Source organism: Oncorhynchus kisutch, linkage group LG2 (genome assembly GCF_002021735.2).
Source record: "Oncorhynchus kisutch isolate 150728-3 linkage group LG2, Okis_V2, whole genome shotgun sequence".
Taxonomy (NCBI): Eukaryota; Metazoa; Chordata; class Actinopteri; order Salmoniformes; family Salmonidae; genus Oncorhynchus; species Oncorhynchus kisutch.
The window spans coordinates 64,096,831-64,108,952 of record NC_034175.2 but is presented as its reverse complement, the minus strand read 5'-3'; the positions used below and the strand labels follow the sequence as shown (position 1 = coordinate 64,108,952).

General features: G+C 43.1%; 1 protein-coding gene across 1 annotated transcript; it reads left to right on the top strand.

The window, feature by feature from the left end:
- The first annotated feature begins 2,333 nt into the window (after nt 1-2,333).
- On the top strand, nt 2,334-9,898 carry otc (ornithine transcarbamylase). The gene is made up of 10 exons (XM_020460424.1): nt 2,334-2,650; nt 2,848-2,986; nt 3,094-3,175; nt 3,742-3,829; nt 3,942-4,095; nt 7,382-7,504; nt 7,910-7,963; nt 8,096-8,245; nt 8,399-8,536; nt 9,535-9,898. Exons 1-10 carry the CDS (start codon nt 2,568-2,570, stop codon nt 9,592-9,594), a joined length of 1,071 nt encoding a protein of 356 aa, XP_020316013.1. The 5' UTR covers nt 2,334-2,567; the 3' UTR covers nt 9,595-9,898.
- The last annotated feature ends 2,224 nt before the right edge of the window (nt 9,899-12,122 follow it).

Genomic DNA, 12,122 nt, shown 5'->3' with positions numbered 1-12,122 from the left:
TATAAAAGTAGCGAGGCTACATACAGACACCGGTTAGTCAGGCTGCTTGAGGTATGTACATGTAGATATGGTTAAAGTGACTATGCATATATGATGAACAGAGAGTAGCAGTAGTGTAAAAGAGGGGTTGGCGGGTGGTGGGTGGGACACAATGCACATAGCCCGGTTAGCCACTGTACGGGAGCACTGGTTGGTCAGGCTAATTGATGTAGTATGTACATGAATGTATAGTTAAAGTGACTATGCATATAAGATAAACAGAGAGTAGCAGCAGTGTAAAAGGGGTTGGGGGGGGGCCACACAATGCAAATAGTCTGGGTAGCCTTTTGATGACCTGTTCAGGAGTCTTATGGCTTGGGGGTAAAAACTGTTGAGAAGCCTTTTTGTCCTAGACTTAGCACTCCGGTACCGCTTGCCATGCGGTAGTAGAGAGAACAGTGGGGTGGCTGGGGTCTTTGACAATATAAGTATATTGGGGAGAACAAATATTTGATACACTGCCGATTTTGCAGGTTTTCCTACTTACAAAGCATGTAGAGGTCTGTCATTTTTATCATAGGTACACTTCAACTGTGAGACGGAATCTAAAACAAAAATCCAGAAAGTAATTAATATGCATTTTATTGCATGACATAAGTATTTGATACATCAAAAAAGCAGAACTTAATATTTGGTACAGAAACCTTTGTTTGCAATCACATAGATCATATGTTTCCTGTAGTTCTTGACCAGGTTTGCACACACTGCAGCAGGGATTTTGGCCCACTCCTCCATACAGACCTTCTCCAGATCCTTCAGATTTCGGGGCTGTCGCTGGGCAATATGGACTTTCAGCTCCCTCCAAAGATTTTCTATTGGGTTCAGGTCGGGAGACTGGCTCGGCCACTCCAGGACCTTGAGATGCTTCTTATGAAGCATCTCCTTAGTTGCCCTGGCTGTGTGTTTCGGGTCGTTGTCATGCTGGAAGACCCAGCCACGACCCATCTTCAATGCTCTTACTGAGGGAAGGAGGTTGTTGGCCAAGATCTCGCGATACATGGCCCCATCCATACTCCCCTCAATACGGTGCAGTCGTCCTGTCCCCTTTGCAGAAAAGCATCCCCAAAGAATGATATTTCCACCACCATGCTTCACGGTTGGGATGGTGTTCTTGGGGTTGTACTCATAATTCTTCTTCCTCCAAACACGGCAAGTGGAGTTTAAACCAAAAAGCTCTATTTTTGTCTCATCAGACTATGTGACCTTCTCCCATTCCTCCTCTGGATCATCCAGATGGTCATTGGCAAACTTCCGACGGGCCTGGACATGCGCTGGTTTGAGCAGGGGGACCTTGCGTGCGCTGCAGGATTTTAATCCATGACGGCGTAGTGTGTTACTAATGGTTTTCTTTGAGACTGTGGTCCCAGCTCTCTTCAGGTCATTTACCAGGTCCTGTCGTGTAGTTCTGGGCTGATCCCTCACCTTCCTCATGATCATTGATGCCCCATGAGGTGAGATCTTGCATGGAGCCCCAGACCGAGGGTGATTGACCGTCATCTTGAACTTTTTCAATTTTCTAATTAATTGCACCAACAGTTGTTGCCTTCTCACCAAGCTGCTTGCCTATTGTCCTGCAGCCCATCCCAGCCTTGTGCAGGTCTACAATTTTAGCCCTGATGTCCTTACACAGCTCTCTGGTTTTGGCCATTGTGGAGAGGTTGGAGACTGTTTGAGTGAGTGTTTGGACAAGTGTCTTTTATACAGGTAACGAGTTCAAACAGGTGCAGTTAATACAGGTAATGAGTGGAGAGCAGGAGGGCTTCTTAAAGAAAAACTAACAGGTCTGTGAGAGCCGGAATTCTTACTGGTTGGTAGGTGATCAAATACTTATGTCATGCAATAAAATGCAAATTAATTACTTCAAAATCATACAATGAGATTTTCTGGATTTTTGTTTTAGATTCCGTCTCTCACAGTTGAAGTGTATCTATGATAAAAATTACAGACCTCTACATGCTTTGTGAGAAGGAAAACCTGCAAAATCGGCAGTGTATCAAATACTTGTTCTCCCCACTGTATGCTCCAAATGCAATTCTGAAGTCTATACATCCACAGTGCGACTTCAACTGTTGTTTTTGGTGGGTCAAATGAACTCATTATCGTATTTTGTTTAATTTCTATAACAACATTCCAACCTTGTTTAGCATTACCTAGTCTAGTCCAATTGTGGCATGATTCCACTATTTTCATTCGCTTGCATCAATTTCAAGTCGGACCTTTATTTTGAAGGCGAATCGCCGATTCCATTATTGCTGCTCACGTTGTGGTTCACAACAAACACGTAGTGACGTGAGTGGGCAAAAACGGTGGAGGAGGAGCGCCCTCACATCGGACAGTAATCCGCACAATTCTGGAGAGGATTTTTTTTTTACCTACCAATCTATGTGCGATATTTGGTGAGACGAAACCCCACCCACTCTACTCAGAGTTGATGCAGGCAACAACACACACGCTGTTTTCACTTTTTTTCATTCAACTTTATTTTCTTTCGGATATCAATTTATAAAATTATAGTATTTTAATCTGTCATGACTACAAAAATACTTGCCATGAAGAATTCAGTGTTTTACGGACTGAATACTCTCCAAAGCATCCATGCGAGGAATTTTAGGTAAGAGAAGTAACGTTAGTCAGAAACGTTGGCTAGCTAGCACGCGGATTAATTGGCAAAGTGTCAAAAGTGAGCTCAGCTGTCAAGCAGTTGTCAAAGTAGTTTACAGTACAATCTATTTCCATCGTTTAACATTCAGAGTGCCACACTGTATTTGTTGTCGTGTTTTTGAGACTTGTAAATGCAAATGTTTGCAGCATTGGAGCACAAGCTCTGGGTCCGGTCAACCTCAAGGGTCGCAGTTTCCTGACTTTAAAAGACTTCAGCTCAGATGAGATCAAACATCTTCTATGGGTGTCAGGTGACCTAAAACACAGGATCAAACATGAAAAACAGGTACAGTGAGGATCCATGTCACTAACAGAAGTTTTAATTTCAAATGGAAGATTTATAATGCACTGCTGATCGAGTTAAAGTGAGATAACGGTCACTTCTATTTGCAGTACCTTCCTCTTCTTCAAGGGAAGTCAATTGCCATGATATTTGAGAAGAGGAGCACCAGAACTAGAATGTCCACAGAAACAGGTGTGAGTTACATTTGTGTCAGGGTATGGTCTATCTATGCTTTTGGAGTAGAGAAATACCAAAATAGCTCCGCCACTCATGTTGGGTCATGCAATCACTTAGGGAGTGGTTCAATTAAAAGTCATTTCAAAAGCCTCTTACATCATTGTGGATATTTAAGATACAGCAAATACAAGTTCCCATATAGATTCTGTGCTGTGATTTTAAATGTGTGGGTGCATTGGAAAGTTCAGTTGCACTCTTTCATGGGGTCACAACTCTGAATGGGTCAGGAATCAGGACTAATGCAGAACACAATGAAACTGCTGAAAAGACACTCTCCCTCCATTTGTGGCAAAAATCTAACTCAGTTAGACTCACTTATCCCTACTATTTCATCTTGCTATCCTCACATTTGTATCTATCTCAACCACATAGTTTTCCCCTGTTTTGTAAAGAGGAACATTGCATTGCAGATAGAAATGCATGATGAATGGACACAACTGTCTTCCATGTGGAATGTGCAATTACTTTCTATAGTAACATTTAGTGCGTTTGAATAAGCCCGTTATGTGTACTTCCTGCAGGTTTTTCTCTGCTGGGAGGACACCCCTGTTTCCTCACGTCTCAGGACATCCACCTGGGAGTGAACGAGAGTAGCACAGACACAGCCAGGTCAGCCAAAGCCACAGCAATAGCCAACTTTTTGCTCCTTGACTACACCAGGTTATCATCACCATTGGAATCAAACTTTATAGTGTGTGTGTGTGTGTGTGTGCGTGTGCAGGGTTCTCTCTGGGCTGTCAGACATAGTCCTGGCACGGGTGAACAGCCACACTACTCTGGAGGAGCTGGTGAAGGATGCGTCCATCCCCATCATCAACGGCCTGTCTGACCTCTACCACCCCATCCAGATCCTCGCTGACTTCCTCACCCTGCAGGTACTGAAGCCTAACAAACAGGGATGCAAACTACTCACCTTTCGGTGAAATTCACTGTTTTCAATCCAAAATAGGTGACATACGGGATTTGTGTAGATCCGAGGGGGGGGCTTTGGATGACTACTGGCTGGATGCAAAAGAGTGATCCGTGTTTGGAGCAATACTGGCTGGATCCAAGGTTCAGCCAATTGTTCACATAACAGCAGAATGCAGGATGCGGCTGAAGAGAGAAGAGGCAACCAATTCACTAGTTACAGCATCAGTGCGCCTCTGGAAAGAGCAGAGAGAGGAAAGGCAGTTTGCCAGTACAGCAGCGCGTCCCCTGAACGATAACGACGAGGTAAAGTAGGTGAGACGCCTGACCACGGAGACGGGGTGAGAAGGTGAAGCGTACTTCATGAGCTGTAACCGAAAAACAACTGGCATTTGAAAAGTTTGAGGTGAGGGAGAAAGTGTGGTGGAACAAGTATTGTTATCATTGTTAAGTATCTTGCTAGTTGGATCAAATTCTCCGTTAGCTAGCCAGAGAAATGTTGAGCAACATTAGCCAACTTAACTGATCAAATAATTGAGTTTATGGTGTGAAAATTAGCTGGCTCATAAAGTCAGACAGGTAACGTTAGTAACCTAACCAATTCGCTATAGTATTAACAGGTATACGACTCCTTGCCGTTCCTCAAGTTATAACAAGTTAGTTGCTTACTGGACCCTGGCAATCTGTGTGAAATGTTAACTAGCTAACGAACTAACTACAATCTGTGAACTAATGTTTTCTCTACAGTATGTGGTTAATTTTCAGAATGAGAAAATTAGGTGAAAATTAGGTGTTGCTTGTTAAACAAGTGGATTCAGGGATCAAGTGTAGCTGGAGCTGAGCCTGTCTTAAGCTGGATGCCACTATAGAGGTGAAAGGAACACCACACTTTCCCTCTTTCTCACTTTCTCAACACAGTGGATAAAAAGGGGTATGCCAGGTGTTCTCTCTGCCTGAAAGAGATCAATTATGCCAACAAAGGGTATCATGCTCTGCTGGCACATTGTAGAACAGATGTCCACAGGCAGAAACTGTACAATGTATTAATGTGCAGTGTAGCCCAAATATATTGTATTTGTTGTGTTGAACTTGACAGTAACGTGTGTGAGTGATGGGGGATTATTATTATTAATATGTGTCAGAGGAATGTGTCAGAGGAAACACTTACACCTGGCGACCTGGTCAGCGTGCACTGCGCCCAGCCCGCACGGGAGTCGCTAGTGCGCGATGAGACAAGGATATCCCTGCCGGCCAAACCCTCCCTTACCACCCCATGTGCCCTCCACCCGGGAGGCCCCTGATGGGGGATTATTTAATGTTTTATTCTGTGAACATTATTTTTGCACACATAGCCTTGTGCACTTGATCGATGTCTATTATAATGGCCACAATAATAGAGCAAACAGAATGGCTGTTTGTTTCATTCTACTTTAAGATGATTTTTTTTCCCCAAGTGCAATATTTAGATGTGTGTTCACAAGCATTCTATTATAAAGGCTGTTATGGCTAACTGCAATATTAGTGTACTGTTTTTTTCTCAAGACTTGTGTCATTTGCAGTAAAGTAGGCAACAAATAACATTGGATTGCTTTCTTTAAAATGTTTAGCTGTGAGTTAGGCTCACATTAACCACTTTGTATTTTTCACACAGACTGATCATGTAGATCTTATTCTTTGTTGTTTAATTAGTTAACCTGCATTTCCCCCTAGCAGGGATTTTTTTTGCATGTTTCAGTGCACAGAAAAAGTGTCACCTTTTTGGGCCCTCAGCAGTTTACATCCCTGAACAAGGTATCAGATATAGACGGGCGAAGCTATAAGGACACTCCCTGTAAAACAAAAACTGACCCTAACCTTAACTATGCAAGTCAGTTAAGAACAAATTCTTATTTACAATGACGTCCTACCAAAAGGCCTCCTGCGGGGACCTGGGATTTTAAATACAATATCAATATAGATCAAAACACACATCACAACAAGAGAGACAACACTACGTGAAGCGAGACCTAAGACAACAACATAGCAAGGCAGCAACATGACAACACAGCATGGTAGCAACACAACATGGTAGCAGCACAAAACATTGGGCGGAGTCAACAGCACAATTGTCAACAAGGTAGAGACAACAATCACACACAGCAGCCAAAACGGTCAGTTAGTGTCCATGATTGAGTCTTTGAATGAAGAAATTGAGATAAAACTGTCCAGTTTGAGTGTTTATTGCAGCTCGTTCCAGTCGCTAGCTGCAGCGAACTGAAAAGAGGAGCGACCCAGGGATGTGTGTGCTTTGGGGACCTTTAACAGAATGTGACTGGCAGAACGGGTGTTGTATATGGAGGATGAGGTTTGCAGTAGATATCTCAGATAGGGGGAGTGAACGGGTGTTGTATGTGGAGGATGAGGTTTGCAGTAGATATCTCAGATAGGGGGAGTGAACGGGTGTTGTATGTGGAGGATGAGGTTTGCAGTAGATATCTCAGATAGGGGGGTGTGAGGCCTAAGAGGGTAAATAAGCATCAAGCAGTGGGTCTTGCAGCGGGTATACAGAGATGACCAGTTTCCAGAGGAGTATAGAGTGCAGTGATGTGTCCTATAAGGAGCATTGGTGGCAAATCTGATGGCCGAATGGTAAAGAATGTCAAGCTGCTCGAGAGCACCCTTACCTGCCGATCTATAAATTATGTCTCCGTAATCTAGCATGGGTTGGATTGTCATCTGAATCAGGGTTAGTTTGGCAGCTGGGGTTAGGACCAAATGAATATTTCTCAATTGACTGATTTCCTTATATGAATTGTAACTCAGTAAAATTGTTGCATGTTGCGTTTTATATTTCTTTTGTATATATTTCCACTCTGATTTTGGAATAATATTGTGAAAGTTATGATAATGTCCTTTTAGTGTAAGAGCTGTTTGAAAAGACCATCTGAAATGTCTGCCTGTTTTGTTGGGATGGAGTTTTGGCCTCCCCACTAAGACCCCTTCCAGACAGTCCTAACAAAATTCTTGCTTGAGAAATTGCCATTTACTAAGCTATTGTAGTTTTTTTTTTTTTTACCATTTTAATTTATTTTAAAAAATCACAGTAAGGTACTTAATTATTACCCAGAAATGATTTGATATTGAGATAAAAACAACTGCATTGGCCCTTTAACCCCAACCAATTCTGTAAATACTGTTTTGCAGGTTAGGAGTGTCTGTATAGCCTTTTCCGACGGTGCCAGATTCAAAATGGCGCCGCTCTGTGTTTTACAGGAGCATTATGGTTCGTTGAGTGGGCTGACTATAAGCTGGATCGGAGATGGAAACAACGTGCTGCACTCCTTCATGATGACCGCAGCCAAACTGGGTGTCCATCTTAGAGTCGCCACGCCCAAGGTCCACATTCTCCCCTACCCATCGCTCCCTTTTCCTCCTTTATATAGCAGTTTCTTTTTAGTGGCCAAGCCACTGTTTTGTGGCCCGTGACATGTACTGGGGCTCTCTGTACCTTCACTCTCAGGGTTATGACCTGTATAGTACTGGTAGTTGAGCTCTAACTAACCCCATCACTCTGTATAGTACCGGTAGTTGAGCTCTAACTAACCCCATCACTCTGTATAGTACCGGTAGTTGAGCTCTAACTAACCCCATCACTCTGTATAGTACCGGTAGTTGAGCTCTAACTAACCCCATCACTCTGTATAGTACCGGTAGTTGAGCTCTAACTAACCCCATCACTCTGTATAGTACTGGTATTTGAGCTCTAACTAACCCCATCACTCTGCCCTGCCTCCCTCTCAGGGTTATGACCCAGACAGCAGCATCATTCAGGAGGCACAGAGACTCTCCAAACAGGTGAGAATTTCTAGAGTTATGGCGTCAGACTCTTTATTAGGATTGTATTACATGGTTATTATTATTCTGATCGATACTAATGGTGTCAATACCAATAGCACAATGTCCTTCATTTTGTCTGCTGTGTGTCAGCATGGGACCCAGTTTCTCCTGACCTCTGACCCAGTGGAGGCAGCTCGAGGCAGTAACGTCCTGGTGACAGACACCTGGGTCAGCATGGGCCAGGAGGAGGAGAAGAAACGGAGGATCAAGGACTTCCTTGGCTACCAGATCACCATGCAGGTACATACAACAGTAGACTCAAACAGTGAATACATTGATGAGTATTCTCTTGCTGAATACTAACCCTACCCCAGGCAGCCCCCCTACCTCTAACCCCTTCATGTATGTGCCTGATGACTCAATCATCATGTATCCTGGTTATGTCCACCCCAGACAGGAAGTGTGGCAAAGCCAGACTGGACCTTCCTTCACTGTCTCCCACGGAAACAAGAAGAGGTGGACGACCAGGTGTTCTACTCCCCTCGCTCACTTGTCTTCCCTGAGGCTGAGAACAGGAAGTGGACCATCATGGTAAACTAAGCTGTGTACAGTAACAATATATAGTTAAATGTGGACTACTAGTAGTATTTGAATGAAGTTAAAATTGCCTTTTTAGGAACTCAGTCGGGATCTCAACTCACTGTTGAGAGTTAGAATCGAAGAATACACGAGATGAAATTTCGAAATGTGGTCGTGCAATCAGCAGTTTTTCTCTTGTTATGTCAGTCACTGACAGTCACTCAATAAGTCCATGTCAGCTACACATTTTGTGATTGGTAAGTTAGTCTAGCCAGCTATCTAAACTTGTAGTAATCATGGTTGAATTACTGACCGAGGACCCACATTGATTTTGTTAGTCAGTCTCACTCAGATATCCTATTAAAAACGGCAAAATTTTTCTCCACCCTAAGTGTAGAATTGCAGGAAATTGGCTTTAAAACTGCACATTTTTCTATCCGCCCCATGGAAAAATGTGTTGAATTACAACTTGCTTTAAGACTGCAATATTTTCTCTACGTCCCCCATGTGTAGGAAATTACCTTAACAGTTTTTTAAATCTCTGCTGTCAAGAGCGGGGGGGTGGGGGGGGGGGTAAAAAATTACTTAGGCCCCCAAAAGGCTAGGGTCTGCTCTGACTGCATTTGTGGACATAAGGGCAGCAGATATTCTAGTGGTTTGAGCGTTGGGCCAGTAACCGAAAGGTTGCTGAATCGAATCCCCAAGCTGACAAGGTAAAAGTCTGTCGTTCAAGGGCACTACTGTTCCCTGGTAGGCTGTCATTGTAAATAAGAATTTGTTCTTAACTTACTTGCCTATTTAAATAAAGGTTTAATAATTAAAAAAAAATATGTAATATGGATGTGGGTACACAGACCCACCAGCCACTGGCCTCATGAGTTCAGTTTTATGGCCCTCACCCCATTCAAATTTGACCTCTTTATTCTCAAGGAGAGATTCTTTCCTTCTCTTCATTTATTTGTGCCTCATGCTCTCTTTCTTTAATTCTTTATTGCTCTCCATCTCTGCAGGGTCTGATGGTCTCTCTGCTGACTGACTACTCCCCCCAGATCCCCATGCCCAGATTCTAACTATCCCTACTTGCCAAAGGTATCCTAAGTTTACAGTTTTGTAATACTACAAAACAGCGCTCGGTCAAGTACTTGATTGACTTTGTAGTCTGCCAGGTACATTGGAGCCAGTTTTAAAAGTGCAAACTTAAAATGTGCACTTAATGCATGAAAGTATTTTACAAATGTATTTGAACCAGGACTGAATCTGAGAATAAAAGCTTGTTTCTTTGTATTGGACATGTGATTTGTATACACAATTCTAGTTTAAGATATTAGGAATTGATTTTGGGGTTACAAACAAATAAATAAAAGTACCTCAAAATGAACAGGCGTGTTTTCTGTCCTAACACTACTTTCTTAGTTTACCAACAACTGCAAATTTGACCAAGTCTTTGGGAGAAATGCTGCGTTCCATGTGGTGCACCACAGAGATAGCTAGCATGTGCACCTAACGTTACCCTGCTCAGATTTGGCTGGGAAGATCACATTTATCCTTCCAAATACAGGTTGCATCCAAATATACAGAATTACAAAGTCATGCACGAATAAAGCTTGTAGAATGTAGGAAATTTAGCACACCATTTGCAACAGTAGTCGTGTAGACAAGACTTCTGTTATCAGATTACGAAGCTCGATTTGAAAAGATGGGTCTAGACGCACAAAAGTTGCTTTGCGTTTAGATCTGTCTGACCACTTTAGGAAGTGCCTTTATTTCGAAAACCTGTTTTTTTGTGGTAACTAAAACAATTTTATGCTAACTCGTTTGCAGTCCCTTTAGAATTGTGTGCTATGCTAGCTTGCTGGCTAGCTAGAGGTTCACTGGTTACTTAACAATAGAAGTTAGCTTCTGTCATCAACTACTGTTGTTGTTGTATTTTGCCTATTCCATCGTTTGTAGAATTTAATTTGAATATAGTCCGGGAACAGACACAATGTGGACACATTTAAATGTAGACACAAGGCGTGGTCGGAATTTCATGATCAGAACTCCATTATCAGAGTACAAAAGCTGCATGAACTGTCAAGTCTAGACACGTTACCACATAACCTTCACTCCAAATCAAAACTCAAAACCTACAACTTGGTTTGGGGCGGAATTACTGAATCACCTGGAAGGCTTACAACTACCAAAGATGATTATTCCAACACTTTACAGCAAATGCTCTGGAAAACAACAGAAACCTGAAAACACCATCCAACCTGGTACTGAGTGAGTAATGTTTAGTCTGAAGCTTTATTTTATTTCCAAAAGCCAAGAAGAAAAATACATTCAATTACTTTAAGGACTGAATACTAAATTAAGGCTGCCAAGCTTGATACAACTTCAATTAGCACTGACGTGTCAAGTGAGAGGTGTCAGTCCTTCAGCCCAACAATGGCAGGAGAGTCCAACAATGGCAGGAGAGTCACACAGTCTACTCAAACCAAATGGAGAGGCCTTAGAAGCTGCCTCCTGCTGTTCAGAGGTAATTAAAATACAGTGTATATAAAGAATGATAAGGCAAGAAAAGATCACAAAATGAAGCTCCTTATGGAAAATTAAGAGACACTTTTTGCTGACTATTATAGAAATGGGAACATCAGCAACCTCATCTTCCACACAAACCACCCCCTGGCATGGCACAGTGCTATATTAGCACACTACCCCTCTGTTAAAAGGGGGGGGGGGTGTTAACGAGGGTTGAAAACTCAGGATACTAGACAACGAGGACTCTTGAGTCAGCTAATATAAAGCTCTATAGGTCTGGAACAGTAATGGTACAGGGCAACAACAAACAGTTTCAGCTGGACTTTCACCTAATCAAAGAATTAGTCCAGCAGGAGAAGCTCTCCTTTGAGAAAGATACCCCGAGCGGGTCAGACCAGACCTCTTCATTATATAACGCCACAGACGAGCAACCCCAAGCGGAAAGTCAACCTCCCAGCACAGAGTACTACCCCCTCATTGAAATTAAGGATACATTTACCCAGCTGGAGGTAAGGCAGGTGGAGATGGAACAGCAGGTGAATACACTCCAGTCAGCATAGACCCAGACAACAGTCTAGCACAACAACACCACCTTAACCAGAGCAGGAGGTGGAGAGAGACGTATCTGCACTCTGGACTGTGGTGAGAAAACTTCAATATAAAAAGCAAGTGCAGGAGATGAACAGAGCACTAGAGGAGAGGATCAGACTGCTGGAGGAGAGGGTGAGATGGATGGCGTGTGACATCAACCCACTAGAGAGGTGGACACCCCTGCAGAGAAGCCAGCAGAACAGCCCACCTCAGCTCCTGACAAAAGTCTCAAAACCACAGCAGAATAGTCCACACCAGACCCTGACCATAGCGTCGACATCACAGCAGACAAATGAAGAACCCCAAGCCCAGGGGATCTCACCCGCTCTGAGCACCCCCCCTGTCAGCCACCCGGATAGCCCTCCTGACAACCCCCCCACACCCACTGAGGACATACGCAAGACACAGATTGTACTCCTTATGGACTCAAATGGGAAATATATACAAGAAAATATAAAAAGATCTCGAACAATGTGTCTAAACTCTG

Coding starts and splice junctions, on each gene's coding strand:
- otc (XM_020460424.1), top strand. CDS start 2,568: ATGACTACAAAAATACTTGCCATGAAGAATTCAGTGTTTTACGGACTG. Junction 7,964..8,095: donor CACAGAGACTCTCCAAACAG/GTGAGAATTTCT, acceptor GCTGTGTGTCAG/CATGGGACCCAGTTTCTCCT. Junction 8,537..9,534: donor ACAGGAAGTGGACCATCATG/GTAAACTAAGCT, acceptor CCATCTCTGCAG/GGTCTGATGGTCTCTCTGCT.